Here is a 26,222-nt window from a genome sequence, read left to right as displayed (position 1 = left end):
GCTGTTAGTTCTCCGGTGAGTTTGTGTGTATATATGTACAGTGCAAACATATATACAGTATACAAATCATATACAGACACACAGTGATCGATTACATATGGATTTGTAAATGCAGGTGATGGATCCTGGACGGCAGCGAAGGAAAGAACGGTGACGTTTAAAAGTTATAGCCGGACGATCAAACCTGAAAACAAAAACAGCATGACAGGAAAGACGTCAACAGAGAGGAAGGAAGGATGAAAACGAACATTCATATTAATTCAACAGATGATTTAAAGCGTTGGGAGGCAGAATTTTTACCTCAAATATAATGTGAATGAACTACAAACTCTTAGATGGTGCAGAGATAACTGACGAATACTGAAATGAATGTGTGGTGGAAGTGGGTCATATGTAGTCTCAATGGATCCCACCACTGGTCTGTAACAGGTCTGTAGTCTCAATGGATCCCACCACTGGTCTGTAACAGGTCTTTAGTCTCAATGGATCCCACCACTGGTCTGTAACAGGTCTGTAGTCTCAATGGATCCCACCACTGGTCTGTAACAGGTCTGTAGTCTCAATGGGTCCCACCACTGGTCTGTAACAGGTCTGTAGTCTCAATGGGTCCCACCACTGGTCTGTAACAGGTCTGTAGTCTCAATGGATCCCACCACTGGTCTGTAACAGGTCTGTAGTCTCAATGGGTCCCACCACTGGTCTGTAACAGGTCTGTAGTCTCAATGGGTCCCATCACTGGTCTGTAACAGGTCTGTAGTCTCAGTGGGTCCCACCACTGGTCTGTAACAGGTCTGTAGTCTCAATGGGTCCCACCACTGGTCTGTAACAGGTCTGTAGTCTCAATGGATCCCATCACTGGTCTGTAACAGGTCTGTAGTCTCAGTGGGTCCCACCACTGGTCTGTAACAGGTCTGTAGTCTCAATGGGTCCCACCACTGGTCTGTAACAGGTCTGTAGTCTCAATGGAACCCATCACTGGTCTGTAACAGGTCTGTAGTCTCAGTGGGTCCTGCCTACAACTAGTGTTGTAATCTCATGCTAATGCTAGGATGCTAATGTAAACCTGCAACTACAAGCCACAACCAGCTAGCTAACGACGCAACAAAACTGTCAAAGCACATCTGAGGTTTGACATCTAATAACTGGCTGAGAGAGTGTTGATTATTATTATCATTATCAGGTATGAGAGCTGATTTATGAATAATTCACATTCATGAAAGCTGGCCAATGAGTGCACAGAGAATTAGCACAAAAAACAGTTGACATGTTGAAGAAGATCGAACTGAAAACAAACATGTCGTCATGTGACCGGCGATCAAATAAGAAACACGCATGGTGAAACTGTAAATCGCGAGCTTACAGCTTTCAAGAGCACGGCAGCACTTGAGCTCTTGAAATGAACGTGGAGGAAGCATTTAGTGAGCGAGCAAACATTTAACACTTAACAAGAGTGACAATTAGTCAACAAATACATTTTGGTTTAAAATCAGCACAAGACGCACAGCAAAGATAGAGGATGTGTGCGTGAGCAGCTTTTTTTGTCCCAAGGCAATGGTGCGAAGTGAAAGAGGCAAGATTTCTGTAGAGGACTTCAACAACATTGACGGTAATGTTGTAGCATTGTGCAGTTACATGTTGTTTTACTGTCACAATGGCCTTGTACCTGTGCTGATGACAAGCTTGTGCAGTCTGGACAGAAGGCCGGGACCCTTTCCAAGCAAGGTCACGGTGTACTCGGTCAGAGGAGGCAGATTCTCAAACTGGAAGGAGCGAGCTGAAGCAGGAAGAACTTTTTTGAAGATTTCGCCACTTCCTGTTACAGGTTTGGCTTTCATGCTACTTTGGATCCTTGGACCTTGCATAGAGACACTCTCAGGTACTCTATTTTTATCTTCACTGCTTCCATTTCCTGATTCTGTTCCTTCGGAGGGACGACGCGTCGCTTCCTCCTCTTCATCACGACCTTCTTTCTCAGAGTCTTCTTGCTCCTGCTGTTCTTTCTTGCTCTCCTTCTGCTTTGGCCCTTCATATTTCCCAACGTCTTTGCTTGTCACAACAAAGGCTTTGTACTTCTCTTCCAGCGAGTCCCACGTGAGCGTAAATCCATCTGAGGTCCGGTTCGTCACTCCCACGTGGTCCAGAGGTTCCCTTGTGACTCCGGAAGAAGAAACACCTGATCCCGTCTGAGGTTTGGAGTAAACATTTCTTGACTGACTGGGTTTACTGTCAAACAACCTTTTTGTGGTATTCTTTGTTTTTGTATCTTCCCTCCTTTTGCTCCCAACGTTGTAGTGTCTAATCTGATGCTGCAGCGTCTTACTTCTTGTTGGTGGTTGCTTCTTTGGAATGGTGACTGGTCTCGGGGCTCTGTGTCTCGAATCAGAGGTAGTCTGTTTGATAGTTGGTCTACCTCGACTTGTAGCAACACTACTTGTTCCAGAATTGGCTCTCTCTTTATGGGCGTCAGATTTTGAATCTTGGGTGCTAGTTTCTTCTTCCCCAGATTTAGTAGTTTGGATTGTAGCACTGTCCATGACTTCTAATTCATTAATCTGTGGTCTGATGGTAGGATCATGGCCATCCATCTGGCCACTGGGAATTACCTCCACAGTGGCTTGTTCTGCTGATTGGTGAATTTGGACTCCTTGGGTAGGCACGAGGGCATCCTGCTCTCCTGATTGGTTATCCGGGATTTCATCGGTACGATCCTTTACTAATGGTCTAAAATGACCTCCAACAACACTGCCTCCATTTAGCTTTCCGGTTGGGATAAGCTTCTGCATGGGACCTCTACGTGGATGTTGGGGTGGTCTCAGGTTTGTACGGGTATTATTATGGAAACGTCCACCATATATTTGGATTGTAGCACTATCCAACACTTCTATTTCATTAATCTGCGGTCTGATGGTAGGATCATGGCCACCCATCTGGGCACTGGGAGTTACCTCCACAGTGGTTTGTTCAGCTGATTGGTGAATTTGGACTCCTTGGGTAGGCACAGGGGCATCCTGCTCTCCTGATTGGTTATCCGGGATGTCAACTGTACGATTCTTTACTAATGGTCTAATTTGACCTCCAACAACACTGCCTCCGTTTAGCTTTCTGTTAGGGATAAGCTTCTGCATGGGACCTCTACGTGGATGTTGAGGTGGTCTCAGGTTTGTACGGGTATTGTTATGGAAACGTCCACCATACATTTGCGGCCCACGGAAGTACCCAACTTTGGTGGTTGGCTGATGAGAGGAAGGCACTCCACTTCCTCTGAGGGTCTCCATGCTTGTTGAGGACATTCCTGGCCCAACTCCATCTCCATTCTCTGCTGTTATTGGCCCTTCAGCTGGATCAGATTCCTTGGAAGCAGGAGACGATGAGGAAGTGGCTGGCAATTCAGTGGAAGTCACATGTTCTTTTTTCATTTCTGATGCAGGATTTGAAGGTCGAGAAGGGGGAGCAAGGAGCCTCAAATTTGGACGAGTGCGGTTCTGAAGAGGTCGAAAGTTGGGACGACGGATCATGTGTCCCGCCTTAGGAGGAAGACGTCGAACTGGGATTCGTCCTCTTTCTGTTGGCATCTTTTTCTGGGTTTGTTCAACTCCAGCGGATGAAGTTGCTCCATCTTTGTCTCCATTCGTTTCCCTTGCTGGTAAATTTAACTCAATGGAGGAAGCAGATAAAGATGGTAAAGACGATAATTCAGTTGCTATACGTCTGGTCTCTTTCTCTCTTCTGGGGACGAGGTTTAAACGAGGACTCGATTGGTGAGGAACCCTCAAATTTAGACGGGTTTTGTTCTGAAATGATCCAGGGTTTGGACGTAGGTGGCGTACGTATCCAGAATTTGCAGGTGTGCGTTGGAAAATAGGTACTACACCTTTTCCTGAGGGTGGTAGTTTTCTGGCTTCAGGTGAGGCAACATCAGTCGCACTTTTGCCGTTATCAACATCTAGTTCGTGGCTTGAAGATGAAACAAGTGAATGGGATGCAGAAGAGGATGTGGATGTTGATGAAGATGGCGCGAGTGAAGGGGGTGCTGAAGAGGATGTGGATGATGGCAATGATGATGATGAACGTGATGGAGTTGCTGTTGAAGAAGATGGAGTAAGTGAAGGGGATGCTGAAGGGGTTGTGGATGATGGTGATGATGCTGGATCAACTGGTGGATGTGATGGAGCTGCTGTTGATGAAACGAGTGATAGTAACGCTAAAGAGGATGAGGACTGTAAAGATGAACGTGAAGATGCTTGCGAGGATGATGACGAGCGTGAGGATGGTAACAATGGCTTCTGTCCACCAGCAATGGGCTTCCTCACTGTATGTTTTGAAATAACAGAGGGATCTGATGGCTTGGACAGGTAAAGTGAAAATGATGTGATATTCATACCGTCAAAAGTGTCCGTGAGAAGTTTATTTAATGGATCTGGTGAATAGTCGAGGTCTGTCTCTTCCGACGAGGGTTTCACATCATCCGTTTCAGAGGAACCTTGATCCGAACCCGTTCCATCCCCTCTACACCCACTGCCTTTGCCCCGATGGGGGAATCTAACGTGTGTCACTTTTACTTTGTTCATACATTTCTTCTCTTGGCTTTGAACAGTCCCAGTTGGCTCTGAAGACACTGGAGCAGTGTTGTTTCCTTGGCCCGCCATGCCAACATCTGGTTGCTCTTTGGAGCTGATGGCAACAGTTGGTTCTTCGGAGCTACTTTGCCTGTTTGGATCTGAATCAGTCGCAGACATTTTAGCTGGATTCTTGTCATATCCCCTCTCGGTGCTTGATGCCTCCATACTCAGGTCATTCATAGTCAAAGTGATTGTCCTGTCTTCTATGGTGGGGACACCTGGTTTAGGTCTTTTGGGCACTATTGGTGCCTTCTTCTTCTGCCCCACAGGGGGCTTTTTCAAAGGCCCTGAGCCAAACCTTTTCCTTCCAGCCACAACTCTGGTTGTGTTGAAACGGAAAGGGCCTGAGACATTTGGCTTCCTGTACAATGTGGGCCTTTCAGCCACTTTGGGGCTGGTGCCATTTATTCCCATCTTACTGCTGACCAGAGGTTTAGTTTTTGCAATCAAAGAGGTTGTGGAGTCCTTATTTGGCCCATCGATACCTCCTACTTTTACAGAGTCAGCCTCGGTCCCGTCCTCCCTCCTCCCCTGTTGGTCAAAGACTTGCAGCTCAGCCGAGGGTTTAAACTCTTGGTGTCTGTCGCCAACATCTTGCCCGGGTGCTAGTGTCATATCTGCCATGGTAAACATCGGTAAAGACTTCCCTAAAGATGCGAAAGGATTTGGATTCACTGTTAAGGTTGTCATATCGTATGCTGCTATTGTTAATAATCCAGAAGAGCTCATGTCTAATAAAAGGAAGAAAAGCAGTTTTAATATTTAATATTAACAGTAGTTTGTCAGTTGGATCCACATAGAACCTGCAAGGAGAAAATTGAAATATAATTCATGTTAAGCTTGGACAGAGGAATTCAACATGTCTGTTGGGAGGGAAACATCAGGGAAACGCAGACGTTAAAGGTATATGTTCATCTGAAACTCATTATTTTTGCTCCTGCAGGCTGAACCTCGCTTCATTAACTTTTACTGTGGTGTTTCTCCGCAGGGTAATCTGTTTTAATGATGTGTTGTATTGGATAATGAGGTGTCTGGACGCAAAATTTCACTTAGCTGAAGTCTGTTCTCGCCTGAATACAATCTGACTTGCTCACAACGATGTGCAGACGTCAATATATCACATATGTTTGACATTTTAATATCAGCTTGTACAGGCGTGGATAGATTTAGTAAATTACATTTATGTTACGGAAAGGATTACTTTGTTTTCTTTCTGTTCATTTAATGAATAAAGTGGTTCAAACATGCCTTAAGGGACAGATTTTGTGGAGGTGTCGAATGACTGACCCTGTAGTGTTACTTTACTTGAGCAAACCTCATTGATTTCTATTCTACCTACTTAATTTTGAAAAAACACCTGTAGACAACAGAAGACATAAAACTTCCCCTGTGCTTATGTCGTATGTTTGGAATTAAAAATGACCGTCACAACAGAAGGAAATTATGCATGGACTACTTCCAGCTGTGGATTAATCCATATTTGAAAACTTGGACTTTCTTCAAATTGTGCTCAAGTGACTAAGTTTCAAGGCTCGGGATTCTCTTATACTTGGAGTAATAGTGGAATAACAACATCAGCTCCTACTCACCTGGAGTAACCCGGGTGGTTGCTGGTTCGCTCCGACCCGAGCCCTTCTCTGCCACCAGCGTGATGTCATACGCCCGCCCCGCCTCCAGCTGCTGGATGTGGGTGTAGGTTTGCCCGGCTGGGACGGTCACCTCCTGGGCGTTCCCCGCTCCGTCGTGGGGCGTGACAGTCAAACGGTACCTGTCGATCTCACCCTGCGACTGCTCCCAGTGGACTACCGCCGACGTGGAGGTCGCCTTGGCGGCTCGGAGGTCGGTGGGTGGGGAGATCACTGAAGAAGAAGAAGAAGGAAAGAAGACACACTTTACAGTTGTTACAGCCACCGTTCTGCCAGGTAACACGTAGCGGTAGGAGCAACTCCATGTGGGACAAATCCACTTATTCAAGCTTGAATTTACCCGGCGGGCTTGGCTCAGCGCCTCCTCTTCACTTTCCTGCAAACTCCTGCAAACCTCCGTCTTCCTGTTCACAGCCTCCCTGCAGCTGCCACAGATTACCTTACTTCCACAGGAAGGGCAGCGGGAGGCTCACACCGGGCCAACTCGCCGGACAGGAGCTCTTTTTTCTGTTTTAAGCACGATTGTCAGCGGCAATATATTGATATGTGTGTGCTGCTTTTTCACCATGTTGTAGGGAGGCTTATGTCTATTACTGCTTATCCATATCATTTATTGCAAACATATTTAATGTCTGATGATTTTAGGGCATTACAAGACATGAAACACGACAGCAGTGAAACTCTGATTAACATATTTACTGTAAACGACTCTGAAAAGATCATAAAAACTAATACTGAACACTTTACATCATGTAATTTCATCTGCTGTTGTTTTTATGGAAGGAATGGACAAAGGACTCACGGGTGGTGAATTCGGCGGCGCTCTCGGCTCCCTTCCTGCCACCGATCCCTCCGGTGATGCTGGCGGTGTAATCCTGAGCGGAGGCCAGGCCCGTCTGGGTGTAGCTGGTCAGGCTGCCCTCCACCTGCACACTTATCTGCTGGTCGCTGTCCTTCTGTTTGAACCAGAAACATGCAAAAAACATCTGTTAATAAAAGTCTAACTAAAGTGAAAAATGATCATCTCCACGGTCGTTTGTGGATTATTTTTAAATAGGTAGGTAATTGTAACCATTTCATTAAAGCGTGTGTTGTCAACTTGTTGTTTTTTATGAATTAATCAAGTGAATTAATTGAGCTTCAGAAGCGCTTCAGGAGCTTTGGTTATTTTTGCACAGAGCTAGGCTAACTGTTTCCCCCCGTTTACAGTCTTTATGCTAAGCTAAGCTAAATAGCAAGAGCGGTGTCATTCTGAACATCCAGCTCAAATAAGTGCATAAGTGTGATCCCTCGTTGTTTATGTTTGATTTTATTGTTTGTTTTTGGTTTCTGACTGTATAAACAAAATGTCTTATTATTATTATTTTTAAACTATTTTTCTTCCAGTAAAGTACTTTGGAACCTTATGAAAAGGAACATATGAATACAGTTTATTATTACATTACTGGTCTTGTTATTATTATTATTATTGGGGGGATGTATTTAAATCAGGTCTGTTTTGTTTTTCTGATTTTATTTCTCTAAATTTTAATATTCAGAATCATAATCAACGCTTGTTTATTGAATATTGCCGTGTCATTCCGGACTCTGTTGTGACTCTGTTGAGTCCAGTAAGTGTAATAAAATCCCATAATTTCTCTCGACATCATTTCATGCTTCACAGAGTTTGCATTGTTCCATTTATCTGCTGGAACTTCCTGTGAATCACCAGCTCCTCCAACCGGCGGTTCTTTCATGAATGGATGATGGATACCGTGTTGTTGCGGCCGGTTGCTATGGTAGCAGCTGCCTGGCAACGGGATGACCTGGATCAGCATCCTCGTGCCAAGTAACGCCTTTAAGAATGGGGTTGACGTCATTAATATCACGATGAAACAAGGCTCTGTGGCTCTCCGCGGGACGTTCAGGGACCGTGGTTCTTTCTGGACTTACAGTCTGCATGTTTACCATTCTTGATGTGATGATTTGTTCTGTTACATATTACTATAATAAATACGTAAAAACAAATATAAATTATGAAAACATGTTGAATAGCTTTCCCACATTGATGGCACACTTACAGGTATAAATACAGAAATATGTTTCCATAAATTAATAAACTTCAAGATAGTTTCTGTTTTATAAGATTGTAAACTGAAAACGTTTGGGGCTTTTAAGATAAAATCGGTCATTTAAAATACATCAACCTTAATGATTGAGTGATTATTCACCAAATAAACCATACGACGACTCGCTGTCTATTTTAAGACTCTTCGGATCCATGGAACTATAAAACAGGATTTCTGTCAGCCAGATGTTGTCTTTCTCTCTCACTGCTGACAATCTGTTCTCAGGTCAGCTGTTGTTGTTTGATGTTGTTTACATGTTGTCTGTTGTTCCGGTAAATAAACCCCCCCCCCCGTCTCTCTCCCTCCCTCCCTCCCTCTCTCTCTGTGTCGCAGCTGTGGGTCGGCGGTGATGTCATCCCTCTGGCAGTCGCCATGTTTTTGACAGTGTTTGCACGTTGCCGTGGCAACAAGCATCCCACATCTGCATCTTTTCCTCTCTCACTCTGCTGTTTGCCTCCATTTGTTCTATTGTTTTCTATTTGGTCTTCTAGTTATGAGTACAAGTAGCAGTAAAACTACTACATTCAGGGATTCTTTTAAAGTATTTATATGATACAAGCAAAATGTACTTCAAGTACTACAGTAAAAGTACTTAAGTTGGGCAGAATGTTACCTTTCACAGAGTAATATCAGGGCTCCTCCACCTTCTCCAAAGTCAAATTCAAGCACTTTTCAAACCTTGGAAACAACACACTAAAATTCAAGTGGTTTCAAGGATTTCCAGAACCCGTATGAACCCTGATTATATTATATATTTTAAATATTATTATGATGCTTTAAAGAGAAGCTCAACTTTGGATTTGAACTAATAGATTCCATCATGAAACGTTTGGTTACTGACATTAAGACAGTTATGTTTTGTCAGACAAGTTTTCATTTATATTTAAATATTTCCAGAACAGAAATCTGAACATTGCATAAATTTCGGGTTGAATATTCTTGTTTGACATGAATAGTCCAACATTTTCACAGAGGGAAGTTTTGCATTCCTCAGACAATGATGTCAACGGCCATAAAAAAATAATATTTTCCATGTTTGTCAGTAATAAAATGTATAATTGAGGCTACGACTGATTCATGACCAAACCTCTCTGTTAAACCTTCTGGATAATGAAAGGAATGAAAGTGTAAAGTTTGGTGGATGTAAACGGTTTTTAGAAAACGGCCTTTCAACATATAGATTGTAAAAATCAAACATTTTGATGAATACAGTTAAAAAAATGAACTAATATTAACAGATAAGGTTTTGTGATTGTGTGATTTTGAGGTCTGAATAATGCGTCACTTAGCGTCCCATGCTAACAGCTTAAACAGCGTAAACCTGACTTCCTGTGAAGTTTATTTTGAAAGGACACCGTATCACATAACAAACGTATTGAAAAGGCCTTCAATGACACGTGATAAAGTTCGGAGTTTGGAGCTCTGACCCGAGTTATTAGACGTAATGAAGTGAGAACGCGTTGTTCTGCCAGACGTTTCCCCCGGCGACGGATCCAGATCTTTGGGACCAGCGACGGTCCAGGAACACAGAAACGCTCTGGTCCTGATGGTTCTGGTTCTGGACTCTCGTGTGTGTGTGTGTGTTGTCGTCGTCTTTGTTCGGCCGCCTAACGTCTGAAACACCAATGCGATTAGTCATGTTCCTCGTCTTCAACGCCGTCTGCTGCTGATCCATCGCACATGTTCCAGGACGGACCGATGGAACGCTAACTCTTAAAAGTCGCAAACACTCGGTTGCCAAAACTGACAATATGGTTGAATTTTTTTATATTTTGAGTATTAAGATGCGAACTACGTCGGCTTTATAATAAAAATAATGTGACGTGTGTTATGGAGGAATTTAATCACGTGGTTGACACTGACGACTATGTCAACAGAGCACGGAGAAGCTCTGATAACAACACACACAGTGGGAGCACGACTTCTCTGCTCAGGTAGAAAATACTCCACTAGATATAAATCACATATGATCAGTGTTTTAGACCTTATCGCTACGTTATTTGTCCAACAGAACCAGTAAGACGGAGGATGTGATCCCGTGAATGATCTCTTTAGGATCCTGCAGGGGAAATAAATATGAAGCGCTGGTTTTGGAGGACTAGATGGGAGGATGAAGATGAGGTGTTTCAACATTCATCCTACTGAGACGAGACAGTTTCTCACACTTAATAAAAAACCCAAATTGAATTTACGATGAAACCTACAGCTTGTTTTCTGTCAAGTCGAGAGTTAACTTCAGTTCATTAAAAAGAGGATGCAGCGAGACTAAATGTTGATTCATCCAATGCTTGATTGGCCTTTCATTATGTTTTCAAGAACCACAGAGACTAAAACGACTACAAAGAGACTGAAACGACTACAAAGAGACTGAAAACGACTACAAAGAGACTGAAAACGACTACAAAGAGACTAAAACGACTACAAAGAGACTGAAAAGACTACAAAGAGACTGAAAAGACTACAAAGAGACTGAAAAGACTACAAAGAGACTGAAAACGACTACAAAGAGACTGAAAACGACTACAAAGAGTCAAAATGAACACAAAGATCCACAAAGCGACTATAAAGATCCACAAAACGACCACAAAGAGACTGGAAGCGACTACAAAGAGACTCAACAGGTCTGAAGTCAGTCCAGAGCTGCAGACCTTCGTCCAACCATCCACCCACGATTAGAACAGTTTCTGACTGAAGCGTGTTTCACGTAAACCTTCGTGTTGAAGTCGACACTCAGCTGTTTGCAGCGTCATCGCGTGTTGATCCGTGAACACAAACAGCTTCACGTTTGGATAAACCACCATGAAATATTATCAACATCTGGAGACCCCGATCATCCATCAGCCAAGGGTCAGTGTTTAGAATGAGGAAACCGACTTTAACTCTAGAGGTTTCCTTTCTGTCGTCACCTGGAACGTTATTCTTCTGAACATCAACTGTGTGCATCTTTATTTGACCTTAGTGAATAAACCTCATTGTATCTGCTTGTTATGGACTCTTTTAATGACGTATCACGTTTTAAGATATTTCTTTTCTATTATTTTCATCTCAGAAAGACAACATATACCAGTAATCTATTTATATTTGATGTATTTAAGGAGATAAAGTGCATTCAATGAGGCTTTGTGTACTTTTATGTGGTATATTTCGTGTTTTTCACAAACGAGAGGGAAAACCCTGCTGAGTAATTACGTCCCGGAAAGATAAACTTGGCATTTCATTTGCAAACATCAGCAGAACGAGTCAATATTAGGATTTCCACGGACATCTGTTGATGCCGTCTCGATGCTCCCTGATGATTACTTCCAATAACTGGCACATGTTATTTAGTTTTTTAAATAATGTTTGTGGTGGAAATAAATTGTGGTGGTAATCTCTGCCGTCCTGACGTGGATCAGGATCCATTTATTATGCATTTATTAGATCTGTTTTTTACTATTTCTATTATATTTCAACAGAAAGGACTTCAATCCTTAAATATATTTATTTATTTATTTAAATATGTATAAAAAATACTTTTATCTGTGTTGATGTCACCTTAATTATATACATTTTAAAAATATTTACATATTTTAAAAGCTAAATTTAGCTGGATGACAGATGAAGTAGCGAGAAGTCTTTAATATATATTTGTATTTAATAATATATATTGAAATGCTTTACCCTCAGATGTTGGTGGATGACAGATAAAGTAGCTTAAGGGATAATAAAGGTTAATATCTAATATGTTTGAACGCCTTAAATTTACTGTTTGACATATTTTTGGGGGATTTTGTTGAGAATTTCATGGTTGTCGTCGTTGTCATGGAGAAGATTGACGATCTCCACAGAGAACAACATCACGGAGAATTTATTTCAGCGACCCTGGCCTTCAGAAGAATATTCTCTGTTTTCACACCAGAACTTTGACTTTGACAAAGAAAAACTGTCGGATGGTTTTCTGTTTAATCTGGTCAGACAGCAGAGGTCGTTCCCGGGGATGAGCATGTTTTACTGCTCCCTGAGGATACAGGACTCAGACTGCTGGTGGTTTTGGGTCTGAGCCCACCATCTGTCCACAAACACATCTGCCGTCTGCGTTACATCTAAGTGTTTACGTCTCCACAGACCTTCAACAGAGACGGATCCTGCAGGAAAAACCTGCTTTACTTTTATACAAACATACAAATCATTTGTTGGGTTTTGTTGTTTGCTTTTTGAAAAGCGATTACGACTGCAGTATTGTGTATATAATGTATATAATGTATAATATAATCGTGTCAAGGAGGCCGTTTGGTTTCCGGCGTATCTCAGACAACACGCTCAAAAGCAGCGTATTATTATTAATGTACAGTACAACATGTCGCACCAGTACGGCCTCACAGGAAAGCATGGTGGATGAGACGGCTAACTGAGACACGAGGTGGTTGGATTCATCAGAGTGAAACATGGGCGTGTGGTGGGATACCTGGCTGCTGAAGGTGATGAAGTAAGTGTCGTATTGGACGCGAGGCGGCGCCGTCCACAGCAGCGTGACGGACGACTCCGTGATGCCCCTGGTGGTCAGCTGGGAAACCCCGGACATGACTGGAGGGGGGGGGGGGGGGGGGGGGGGGGGTAACACACAAACATGAATTTAACCTAATATTAATATTAACGTAGACTTCAGCATCGTGCTGCATTATTAGACACCAGTTAAGCCTGTGTGTTTATGTAGATCATATAGAGGTATTAATACCCCAGACGTTTCAGAACGTTAGAGTGGTTTTATACTGATGTTCCACTCTTGGAGAAGATGAAGATGTAACTTCTGCTCAACCAGGAAACAAGTTTAATGACTTTTTTTTCTTTACGATGACAAAAACAATTGAATCTTCTGTCATGTCATGTGTCATAAATCCGTGGTCATAATTGTGTTTACATAAAGTGCGGTTGATGAAACCACGGAGGGAAACATGGCAGCAGCGTCTGGCCTCACAGCTGATGTTCGACTTTCTCCATAATAACTCACCAGTTGATCATAAACTCAGAGCGAGTCCCACAGAACTGAAGCATGTGGTGCACTTAGAAAAAAACTGCTGCACAAGTTTTAATGCAAAAAAAAAAAATGTTCATCATCTAATTTTATAGGATGATTCTCAAGATGGTGAAACAAGACGCTCCCTGTTGACAAGCTGAAGCCAAATGTGGATTGTTGCCTTTGAAAACTTTGATTAATATCCAGAATATATTAAAAAAACGGAACAAATGTGAATACTTGAACTGCGACTGTGTGAAAATGTATGAATGTTGTGACATGAAGTTGAATTCATGTGAGAAAGTCCTAATCTTTGTGAATGTTTCACAGTTTGAATGTTTGAGTTTCTATTATTATTGGGTCATTCCATGTGAAAACAGCCAATATCGGGGTACCATGTACATGACACCTCTCAGATTTTGCTGAAAAGCGGTGAAAATATGCCTTATGTTACCAAACGAGGGAATCTGAAGTTTCAGGTCAATATCTCAAACGGTTTGCCCGTGGCGTCCATTTGAATTTCAAGTGTCACACCCCTTTTTGACACATTGGAATTTCGCATTTCATTTGTTGGCATTTTTGGAGGCCCATAACTTCTGTTCTAATACTGATAGAAGGCTGAGAATTGCTCTGTTAGTTCATTGTAATGTGTACTTCACAATTCAATTCTACAGGCAGAATCAACATTCCTTACTGTTTGGGTGAGAGCTGGGTCACCAAAGTCCAATTTTCTTTTGACGGCCAAAATAATTTTTCACTTTTTGGGTGCTCCTAGCACCACGATTAATGATCACATTTATTCTAAACAGGATTATTTGTTATATTTGGGACCTTTGCTCTTGCCAAAATGAATTTGAAGGGTATGGTACCACTGGTGGGGGTTTTATGGGGGTCCAAAAACCCTCCCGGGCAGAGGTGACTCTTTTGGAACCCCATATTTGGACCCCCAAATGACCGCGTGGACACTTGATGATCCTAATGGGATTTATACCAGATAAAGATACATATTTGTTCTTTCTTTTAATGAAATAAAACCTTTGACTATGAAGCTCCTTAATATGAATTTTATTTGTCAAAATGCACCATTTTGGACTTTTTTTTCCAGAAGTCTGGATTGTAGATCAGGGAGAATTTAGTGATGATAAAGCATGAAAATAGTGGAAATAACTTAGTATTATGCTCAGTGATGGCAAACAATTAAATATTTAGATTGCTGGCCATTCATTTCCTGAAAATCACAAATTAACCCCTTATCCCCGATGAAAGAGACCCGCCTGTGACAAGCGACTTGCAGCATGAGCAAGTCTGCAGGCCACTGATGCAAACCACATTCTGACACCAATGGAGATGTTTCAATGGGCAAAAGAAAACATTAAGAACATTACATTCTTCTTTGGTAGTGCAGAAAATATTAAAAAACACGAGGAAACGTACAAATTGTAGAGACGTTACGCCTCGGCCAAAACGTTCAGTGGAACACGATCGCATCATTGCTTTATACCAATTTCCAAAGATAAGATACGGATGAAAAGAATATCACAGGATACAATATTCACAGATGTCGATGCAGGACAACAATCAGATTCAGAACACTTGGATACAGAACACCCGGAAGCAGAACACTCGCAGTCAGATCAGCCACAAAACTACATTTTCCAGCCAGGAAAATACATACATCAGTATTAGAACAGAAGTTATGGGCCTCCAAAAATGCCAACAAATGAAATGTGAAATTCCAATGTGTCAAAAAGGGGTGTGGCACTTGAAATTCAAATGGACGCCACGGGCAAACCGTTTGAGATATTGACCTGAAACGTCAGATTCCTTTGTTTGGTAACATAAGGCATATTTTCACCGCTTTTCAGCAAAATCTGAGAGGTGTCATGTACATGGGTGGCTGAGTTGGCACAGAATGACCCAAGTGTGAATGACAAGATGAGCCTTGAAAAAGTGTGAATATTGAGGATTTTTTTAAGATTACATAATCTGATTGAATGGGAAAAAATGGTTAGAAAACGTTAAAATAATCTCTGAAATTATGAATGATATCAATTAGAAAAATAGCCACGGTCGATTCCAAATTGAGATTAATATTCTGTGTTTGAATGGAGTGAATACGTTGAAAAATGTTGAAGGAGTTAAGGCCAAACTTTCTGACCCGGAAGATATAATAAGTAGAAAAATAAAGACTTTGTTTTGTTTATGCCTCCTGCATTCACAACCAATGATGAACAGCAACTCTATTTGTTCCATTGCTGCACTTTAAACGTGTACTCCCTTTTACTGTGGTAAAAGTACTAATACCTCACTTTTTCCCTGCTGTATCTGATGTTTCTGGATTAATATCACTGCTCCGTGTTGCATCTTTTTAACCAGCTATCTCGAAAAAGAACTAGCTTACTAGCTGTCTAGTTAGCTATCTACGTAGCTTGATAGTTAGCAAGGAATTAGCACGGTAGCTAGCTAGCATGCTAATTCCACTGTGGTATCGTTACAGAACGTTAAAAACATCACATTAGCTTTCTGGGCGGAATCTACGTTACTTTAATGCGTAGCTTTAGCGGTCGTAACTTAACCTTTCGTGATGGTCGTCGCCCTTCAATTAGCTTATGCTAATCACTAGCATTCCGGCTATGGAAATCATTACGGTTAGATAAGCGATGTAAATGTCTGATTTATTGATTAAATTACAATAAATTACAGCTTAATATAATTAATTTAAGTTTTGGCTGGAGTCAAAGAAGAATCAGCTATCAGCTAAAGGTCACGTGCAGTAGCCGGTTTCGGCCAGTAGAGGGCAGGCTCTCCGCACTCAAGCTGCCTTCATGTGCCACTCAGAAGATCCCACTTCCCACTGGTAAAATTTAAAATGACCAAGAATGTCACGTTGAAGTGCTTGGGATCGACCAGACGACCATCACAGTGTAATTTGACCGATAAAATTACATCGGATACCAGTATCAGAATCGGTATTGGGAGGGAAAAACGGTATCGGAACATCTCTAGTTTTAAGGGAGGAATTCAGGATTCTGTCATTAGAGCGGTTGGACTCACCGGTGTCACAGTTGGGTCCGGTCACCCTGTCCTCACACTTGCTGCAGTCCGGTCCGGTGAACCCTCGCCGGCAGACGCACCTCCCTTTGACGCACCGCCCCTTGTTGCTGCAGTTACCGGGACAGGCTTTGCCGCCGCATTCCGGCCCGGCAAACCCTGCGTTGCAAACACACTTCCCATTCACGCACTTCCCCCGACCGCCACAGTTTCTGGGGCAAGCCTTTCCGGAGCAGTCGGCGCCGGTGAATCCGTCGTCGCAGACACACTGTCCGTCAACGCAGCGCCCCCTGCTGTTGCAGTTCCCCGGGCAGGACGCCTCGGAGCAGTCGTCTCCAGTGAAGCCAGCATCGCACGAGCATTTACCGTCCACGCACCTCCCGCGGTCACTGCAGTCGTTAGGGCATGTTCTTTCAGAGCAGTCGGCGCCGGTGAATCCATCATTGCAGACGCACTCTCCGTCAACGCAGCGCCCCCTGCTGTTGCAGTTCCCCGGGCAGGACACCTCGGAGCAGTCGTCTCCAGTGAAGCCAGCATCGCACGAGCATTTACCGTCCACGCACCTCCCGTGGTCGCTGCAGTCGTTAGGGCATGTTCTTTCAGAGCAGTCGGCGCCGGTGAATCCATCATTGCAGACGCACTCTCCGTCAACGCAGCGCCCCCTGCTGTTGCAGTTCCCCGGGCAGGACACCTCGGAGCAGTCGTCTCCAGTGAAGCCAGCATCGCACGAGCATTTACCGTCCACGCACCTCCCGCGGTCGCTGCAGTCGTTAGGGCATGTTCTTTCAGAGCAGTCGGCGCCGGTGAATCCATCATTGCAGACGCACTCTCCGTCAACACAGCGCCCCCTGCTGTTGCAGTTCCCCGGGCATGATTTCTCAGAGCAGTCCGATCCAGTGAATCCGCCGTCGCAGATGCACTTCCCGTTCACGCACCTGCCGCGGTCGTTACAGTTGCTAGGACACGCCTTCTTCGAGCAATCTGGGCTGGTAAACCCGGGGTTGCACACGCACTGTCCGTTAACGCAGCGCCCCCTGCTGTTGCAGTTCCCTGGACAGGAATGGTCGGAGCAGCTGGGACCGGCGAACCCGTGGTCGCACACGCACTGCCCGTTGATGCACCGGCCCCGGCTGTTGCAGTCGTCGGGGCAACTTCTCTGGGAGCAATCTGGTCCGGTGAACCCAGGGTTGCACACGCACTGCCCGTCCACACAGCGCCCCCTGCTGTTGCAGTTCCCCGGGCATGAATTCTCAGAGCAGTCCGCTCCGGTGAATCCATCGTTGCAGACGCATTTACCGTTCACACATCGGCCGCGGTCGTTACAGTTGCTTGGACAAGCCTTCTTGGAGCAATCTGGTCCGGTGAACCCGGGGTCGCACATGCACTTCCCGTCCACGCAGCGCCCCCTGCTGTTGCAGTTCCCGGGACAGTTGGAGCGGCTGCAGTCCGGTCCGCTGAACCCGGGGAAGCAGACGCAGGCGGCGTCCACGCAGCGGCCCTGATCACTGCACTCGTTGGGACACTCGGCCGTCTCCGGTTTGATGGTGCAGCCTGCACCTGCAGCCGAGGCAGACAGACAGGCAGTCAGACAGACAGGTGATGCTCTTAGTTAGAAATTGTCTTTTTTTTACACTTTGATGGAGCAGTAACAACCTGGCTTTAGTCTTTTGTGACCGTGCAAACCTTCATAAATGATCGTATTAAAATGATTGTATTCTCATTAGACACAGTAAAAACTCGTTCAGAATCATTATAATCATTAGAATGATCTGTAAATAATAATAAAAATATTATTACTTGTTTTACTTTCGCCTTCAGATGGAAAACCTCTAAAGCTCTAACACTAATTGATACTTATAAAAACAGTTTGCAGATGTGTAACATTCAGCACACTAATCCTCTCCATCAGAGTGAGACACAGCCGGGCTCTGACTAATTACTGGACGGGGAGGAGACGGAGACTGAGATCACACTGGGCAGCGAGCTGGACACACACACACACACACACACACACACACTGTTAGCTCATGCCTCGAGCTCGGCCAGTTTATACAGGATCAGACCTGATGTCAGCGCTGATGGAGGACGTCAGTGATGGAAGGAATCTCAGCTGAGTCACAGGTACAAATACTCAAGTACTTCTAAGTACAACTGGGAGGTAACTACTGTGATTGTCTGACGAAGTGGATGGATGACAAATGGGACACAAAACTAAAACAAGGGATGCAAAATAGTTACAAAGACACACAAATCGACCACAATGAGACAAACAGACGGCGTCTCTTTTACAGCACAGGTTTGACGACTGTCGACTTTTATTTTTGGTGATATTGTACTGCAGCTGCATGTTTGTTCTATTCATAATAATAGAGTTTAGTTGGAGGATTTAATGAGTTAGTTTCCTCATGTTAGGGTGGGGGTTGAGCTCATTCAGTTTTCTGTCTGTTTTAAATCTGATCATCTTCGTCTGGTTTAGTTTCAGGGTTGTTATCTCGTGTAACGTGTGACAGGTTGCGTTTGCAGCCGTTGACCAACAAGAACCGGCGCTCCGACGACGGAAACAACAAACATGAACATGTGCAGCGAAGTCAAGGAGCCCAGATGTGTCACACGAGACCGGATCGCTATCGGCACCGAACGACTTGCATGAGCTCATGTTTGTGTTTGTTGCCATGGCAGCACATCGCTAACGGCGACGGGGCGACTGTGGTCTCATTTAAAAGCTATGATGATGATGAGCATCGTTCACACTTTAACATCCACAAAGTTAAAAAATGGAATCTAGTTTTCAAAGAGACGGATATTCATGAGTCATCATGTTCTGATACATTTATTAGTGTGTGTGTGTGTGTGTGTGTGTGTGTGTGTGTGTGTGTGTGTGTGTGTGTGTGTGTGTGTGTGTGTGTGTGTGTGTGTGTGTGTGTGTGTGTGTGAAGGCGGCGGTCAGCAGACATGAGGTTATTTTTTATTTACAACATCAACATGTTGAGAAAGCTTGAAGTGGTTTCAGGGCGGATCTTTGGAGTGAACGGACCCCCGAGGGCCCCCAGACTTCAGTTTGACTCCCGCTGGTCCAACAATCATAACGGAGCTTCACACGTCCGTTTAAACACACATTCCCTCCAACAGTTTAATATTCTGCTGTTTCACATTTGTGTATTTGAGGTTTCGGGCGGGGCTCAGTTAGAAAAATGACATGATGTCACCAAAACATGTTGTTTTGTTCGTTACACTCATTAAAAAGTATTATTAAAAAACAACAACAAAGTAGAGATTTTAAACCTGAAATAAGTGATGTTTGTTTTGACCACTTGGGGCAGCGTTATCATTTAGTTGAGTCTTTGTGTTGATGAATGTTAGTCTCTCTTTTAGCTCTGTTTTTGGTCTCCACCAGCCACGGAGGGTTTATGAAGTAGCAAATTATCTATTCTTTTATAGAGGATATAGAGGAAGTAAACACGCTGCTTGACCAGATGTCTGCTGTTGCTATGACAACAAGTGAAAGCTACCGATGGCATCTTAGCCCAACCGCCCCGATCAATAAAACCAGAATATTTATTGAGTCCGGTTTGGGAAAACAACGGTCTGAACACACCCCCTCAAAGTGAGACAGAAACCTGGATCTGGTCTGACCTTTGCTCTCCTTGGAGGTGCAGCAGCCTCCCTCGGCTCCTCCACACTTCTCCCGGAGGGACGACACCTCCCTCTCCAGCCGCTCCAGGCGCTCCCGCAGGGCAGCGAAGTCCGCCTCGCAACCACAGGACCCGGATCTGGACCCTGACGGGACCAGTTTGATCTTATGGGTCAGGACCAGAGGGGACCCTGGGATCAGGTTGATTTCTTTACCTGAGAGAACCAGCGGGTTTGGATTAAAACGGACAATAATAAAATGATTAATAACGTAAAAACAAGGGTTTTTACCTCCCTGGCCGACGTCAGCAGAATCCCCCTGAGTCAGGAAACCCTCTGAGATCAGAACCTGCAACCAGATCCACTTCAGTACTTCACCTTATTGTGTTTATACCAGCAGTTGGAAGTACATAGTTTTACTTGAGCGGGTATCAGCTTTAGAAGTGTAGTATGCGTTCGACTGCCTGTGTAACTCACCTTGATGGAGTCATCCTTGGCTTCCCTCGCCGTCCTTTGACCTCCGACCTGTAAGGAGGTCGACGGGATCATGAGGGCCGGAGCAGCCAGGAGGAGGACGAGGACGAGGGAAGGGGACATCGCCGGCGTTCGGAACCGGGAAAAAACTTCCTCCGGTTGTTCAGGAAAGAAAAAAAAAAAGAAAAGAAAAAAGACGGAAACCTGATCGAAGCTGATCGGTTGAGTTGAAGCTGATTGATGAACGGATTAGTGGCGGTTTGTTCAATCCCGTCCAGATCCAGATCCCGTCGCTCCTCCTCTGGAACGAAGACACACATTAAACAGTTTCATGTTAGCTCATGTTAGCTCATGTTAGCTCGTGTTAGCTCGTGTTAGCTCATGTAAGCTCATGTTAGCTCGTGTTAGCGGTGTTAGCGGTGTAGGGAAACAGTCGCCTGGTCTGAAGGCTCATTTGTTATAATTTGGCCTCATTTATTGAGTATTTGAAGAACATTTGATGAAAATGGATCCTCGCGTCTTATTGGCTGAACTCTCAGCTCTGATTGGAAAACGAAGCTGAATATTAAACATGTTTGTTGTTAAAAGCAATTTAAATGAACCGATTGAAACATTTAACTCATTCAAATGTTATGTTCAAACACGTGCAGGGTTTTTGGAAAGCCCTAGAACTATTATTATTATTAATAATAATAATAATAAACTACAGTGAAAGCTCGTAGACATTTCCTCAGCACCGTTCGGTAGCGGAGTCGAACCCTGGATGATCTAACGCCGTGTTTCCCACTGAGAGCTGCTCGCTGGTCTACTGTGTGTCCCCCATCCAGCCCAAATCCACTTTCTGCAGCAGCTTCCGATGTTGAAATCCAGCTGCTCCCCCGGTGCTGGACCCGAGTCCACAACAACAGCATGACCTCATCCGGTCTGTGGTCTCAGTTTTTTACACATGTTGATGAATATCTGAATTATGAGGCGGTCTGTAAACATATTTCATATCCATGTGTTATTACTGTATACATGCGTTATTATACATATGTTATTATAAATGGTCCTCATTTATATAGCTCTTTTATCCAAAGCACTTTACATTAATGACTGACATTCACACATTCACACACCGACGGCGGAGTCAACCACGCAGGGCGACAGCCAGCTTGTCAGGACCAATTAGGGTGAGGTGTCTTGCTCAGGGACACCAGGCACTCAGCTAGGAGGAGCCGGGGATCGAACCGGCAACCTTGCGGTTGCCAGCCAACCCGCTCTACCTCCTGAACTAATTATACATGTGTTATTATACATGTGTTATTATACATGTGCTATTATACATGTGTTATTATACATGTGCTATTATACATGTGTTATTATATATGTGCTATTATACATGTGTTATTATACATGTGTTATTATACATGTGCTATTATACATGTGTTATTATATATGTGCTATTATACATGTGTTATTATACATGTGTTATTTTACATGTTATTATACATGTGTTATTTTACATGTTATTATACATGTGTTATTATACATGTGTTATTTTACATGTTATTATACATGTGTTATTATACATGTGTTATTTTACATGTTATTCTACATGTGCTGCTATACATGTGCTACTATACATGTGTTATTATACATGTGTTATTATACATGTGGTTTTTATACATGTGTTATTATACATGTTTTTAATACATGTGTTATTATACATGTTATTATAAATGTGTTATTATACATGTTATTTTATGTGCTATTATACATGTGTTATTATGAATGTGTTATTTTACATGTGTTATATATATATGTGTTATTATACGTGTTATTATAATGTGTTATGATAAATGTGTTATACATGTGTTGTTATACATGTTTTATGATACTTGTGTTATTTTACATGTGTTATTATAAATGTGTTATTATACGTGTTAAACGGCCTTGTGCGTAGGTCTGCAGCCCCCACTGTTACCATGGAGACCACACTGTCACTAACTGACCTTCTCGAAATAATGATATTGAATATTTTCTTTTTTGAAAGAGCGACTTCAGAGGGAAGCAGACAGAGTTTCGTTGAATTTGTGTAAATTCACAGCATCACAAATAAATGGATGTTATCCTTCTCCCTCATTGTAAAAATACACAATCTCCTACGTGACTCCGCCCACATGTCGTTTCAATAATAATTCAATTTAACCCAACACAGAAAAGAGGGTTCGGCCTCTGCAGGTTGTAGTCTGGACCTCCAGCCGGCCGTCTCCCGGTCCACTTCGCTTCAGATTTGCTTATAAATACCTGACAGCTGCTGGAGCTGCACGTCTGAGAACGCAACGGGAGGTCCCTGAACGCACCGTAAAGACTCGCCACGCTCGACCACCTTTACTTTCTGCTGTTCATTCCTCCCATTCTCACTGAACAAACTCAAACCTGGAAGGTGTGTTTCTGCTCATTATCAATAAAAGCTTGTTCCTTTCATTCAATCACATTATAGTTTTAGTCGTTTACACACGATCAATAAAGATTTAAAGTTCTTGATAAACTGTTAGATTTAATACTTTGTAAAGACTCCACCAACTCATGATGGACTAAAAAAAAGACATTACCCACAATGCAACTCAGCCCCAGAGCATTTGATAAGGCGATTCAAGTGTGCTATGCTGGTTAGCAGCTACCGAGAAACCTCCAGAATGTCGTATCCCGTCTTCGACCGACTCCAGTGGCATCACTTGAGTCATCGAAGACATCGTAAAGCAGTAACGGTGGAAGTCGAGTGAAAGTCGGTCGAGTTTAGACACTTTGGTCAAAATGTTCATTTATGGTTGTAGTTGCTGGTTGTTAGTGTGTTACGATGCTCTGATTGGCTGTTCGTGGTTTATTGATCATCTGCCGTCGTTAACGAGCATCGTCCACGGAGACCCAATTAAGAAAACGTTCAGCACATTTAAACGTGTACGTTAACATGACGTTTAATGTCATAAAAAAACATCCTCATCTTAACTTTTGCCTTTTATTCCTAAAACATCTGGAGAAAACAAACATTATATTTTACAAATTTGTAGGTATAAATTTATTCAAATTTACAGCCATTCATTTCTAAACTCGTAAAACCACTCAGATTGGAATCTGATTTCATGACATGAGAACATTCATGTTTAATGACTCACAAAATAACGTAAAAATAACTCAAACAAATTACTTTGAAGTGGTTTGTTCTGTTGCATGCAGATTCTCCAGAATATTAAATCATAAATACTTTTTTGCATGTTATCAGTTTGGCATCACAATATCAGGAATCCTTCATTCTTTTCTGCAAATCATTTCAGCTCTAATTGATTATTTCACAAAATGAATAATAATAATAATAGATTGACGTCTCCTTTGATTCATCCGGAACATTGATTATGAATTGATGGAGGAGCATCTTACCTGTTGAGAGCCGGATGACTTTCTCTCTGTGAAACTCTGATCGACTGACCAGCAGCAGGAGGACGAGCGAGGCAGACACGGAGGAGAGAGAGAGGGGGGGGGGGGGGGGGGGGGGGGGGGAGGGAGGAGAGAGAGAGAGGGAGAGAGAGAGGGGGGGAGGGGGGAGGGGAGGAGAGAGAGAGAGGGAGAGAGAGAGAGAGAGAGAGAGAGAGAGAGGGGGGGGAGAGAGAGGGAGAGAGAGAGAGAGGGAGAGAGAGAGGGGGGGAGAGAGAAGGGGGGGGGAGAGAGGGGAGGGGGGAGAGAGGGGGGAGAGAGAGGGAGAGAGAAAGAGGGGGAGAGAGAGGAGAGCTGTAAAATCTTCTCATACTTGAAGAATTTTTCCTCCCTCTCCTCTCTCTCCCCCCTCCCTCCGTCCCTCCCCCCCTCCCCCTCTGATGTAACCCTCTCAGGTCCCTGCTGGGCGGAGGAGTCGCGATGGAAAACATCTGAATTTTTAAATGTTTTTAAGGCTTAAAAAAGAAGTCCTGAATGTGTTTTGAAGCGGTCCCTGGACTCTGATTGACTCCTGATGAACCTGATCTCCCTTCAGTGTGCAGCAGGAAGTGACATCACACGCAAACATTTGGCCACCGTCTGTTTTGTTTTGTTCATGGAGACGAAGAGCATCTTGTTTCTGTCAGAACAAACAAAGAAAGAAGAAAGAAAGAAGCGTGAGGACCAAAGGATGCTCACATGGATCAGGACCTACAGGGTTTACTGAACAGGTCTACTGGGACCAGGACCAGGACCACGCTCAGGGCCCAACACGTCCCTGGTCCTCTGTTTCAATTCATTCTAAATATTTCATGTTGGAAAGTCACTGAGATTCTCAACTACCAAAAAAAAATACACAAAACATCTCAGAAAAGATGCCAAATGACCCAAAAAGGATGCAAAATATCTACATAGAGATACAAAATATCAACAAAGAGATGCCAAATATCAACATAGAGATGCCAAATATCTACATAGAGATGCCAAATATCAACATAGAGATGCCAAATATCAACATAGAGATGCCAAATATCTACATAGAGATACAAAATATCAACAAAGAGATGCCAAATATCAACATAGAGATGCCAAATATCTACATAGAGATGCCAAATATCAACATAGAGATGCCAAATATCAACATAGAGATGCCAAATATCTACATAGAGATGCCAAATATCAACATAGAGATGCCAAATATCAACATAGAGATGCCAAATATCTACATAGAGATACAAAATATCAACAAAGAGATGCCAAATATCAACATAGAGATGCCAAATATCAACATAGAGATGCCAAATATCTACATAGAGATGCCAAATATCAACATAGAGATGCCAAATATCTACATAGAGATGCCAAATATCAACATAGAGATGCCAAATATCTACATAGAGATGCCAAATATCTACATAGAGATGCCAAACGAGGAAACGGAGACACCAAAGCATTGCAGTGAGACCAGGTTGGAGTTCAGGAGTCAAGTAGAGGGTCTCTGAAGGGGGTCAGGACCAGACAAAGGGGTCTGGCTGGTTCAGGTGAGGTCATCCGGGGGGTCGTGAGAATCCTTTCATCTAATCATTACTGTAAATATATTCTTCACATGACTTCCTGTTAACAGGACGGTTTCACTAGATCTCTCCGTTTATGAGCTTCAGATGTTCATTCAGCTTTATGAACCCTCAACTTTACTGCCCACTCTCAACTCCGTCTGACCTCGGATGCAGGACACGCCCCCCTCCGTCTCGCCGCCAATCAGCAACTTCCTGTTTCCACGTTGGGACTTCCTGTTTCCACGTTGGGACTTCCTGCTTCTAAATGCAGAGTGAATTGGATGATTATTTGAATGTTACGGCTTATTTGAACATCGTGGGTCTCGGGGAGATACGGACCAGTCGGGGGGGGTCGAAGGTCGATCCACTTTACTGCCAGGTTTACTAGCGGGCCCCGGGGCCCTGAAGCCTGATCCACCTCCACGCTGGGTTTTATGTCCTTTCACTCAGCAGCACTTTGTTCTCCGTCGACACCTGGACGCCCTAAACCCTCCGTCAGCCGAGGACTCGACCTCGTTATTAACGTGGTTTTTAATGATGTCGACTTGCAATATGACTTTAACGCCTTAATACAGTCGTACTTTATTTCCCATCACCCTCTCTGCTTGTCATTTCCAACACTTATAAAGTACGTTTAGATTTTTAGAGCCATAAACTCCAAGGTGGACGTAGTCACCGTGACATCACCCACT

The 26,222-nt window shown here is 43.5% G+C and overlaps 1 protein-coding gene and 1 long non-coding RNA gene across 3 annotated transcripts in view; both read right to left on the bottom strand.

Annotated features, from left to right (window-relative positions):
• The window catches only part of tnxbb (tenascin XBb), a 30,399-nt gene extending 6,338 nt beyond the window's left edge, over positions 1-24,061 (bottom strand). The window contains exons 1-9 of one of the 2 annotated variants that reach the window (XM_084031442.1): positions 23,942-24,061; positions 20,525-20,822; positions 20,339-20,396; positions 20,051-20,263; positions 16,421-17,974; positions 12,818-12,936; positions 7,068-7,221; positions 6,209-6,478; positions 1,664-5,266 (exon numbers count right to left, since the gene is read on the bottom strand). In XM_084031442.1, the coding sequence (XP_083887568.1) occupies positions 1,664-5,266; positions 6,209-6,478; positions 7,068-7,221; positions 12,818-12,936; positions 16,421-17,974; positions 20,051-20,263; positions 20,339-20,396; positions 20,525-20,644 (6,091 nt within the window). In that variant the 5' untranslated portion in view covers positions 20,645-20,822; positions 23,942-24,061. The remainder of the gene's footprint in view (positions 1-1,663; positions 5,267-6,208; positions 6,479-7,067; positions 7,222-12,817; positions 12,937-16,420; positions 17,975-20,050; positions 20,264-20,338; positions 20,397-20,524; positions 20,823-23,941) is intronic. The other variant, XM_084031443.1, reaches the window with a different exon arrangement.
• A 303-nt stretch (positions 24,062-24,364) lies between these two features.
• Positions 24,365-26,222, bottom strand: part of LOC311028436 — an 11,815-nt gene continuing 9,957 nt past the window's right edge. Inside the window, exon 3 of the long non-coding RNA XR_014598724.1 lies at positions 24,365-24,614. This is a non-coding gene — a long non-coding RNA (uncharacterized lncRNA). The remainder of the gene's footprint in view (positions 24,615-26,222) is intronic.

This window comes from Eutrigla gurnardus (genome assembly GCF_963514095.1).
Source record: "Eutrigla gurnardus genome assembly, chromosome: 17".
NCBI lineage: Eukaryota > Metazoa > Chordata > Actinopteri > Perciformes > Triglidae > Eutrigla > Eutrigla gurnardus.
Note: the sequence above shows the minus strand (reverse complement) of the source record. Positions and strands in the feature narration are given on the sequence as shown.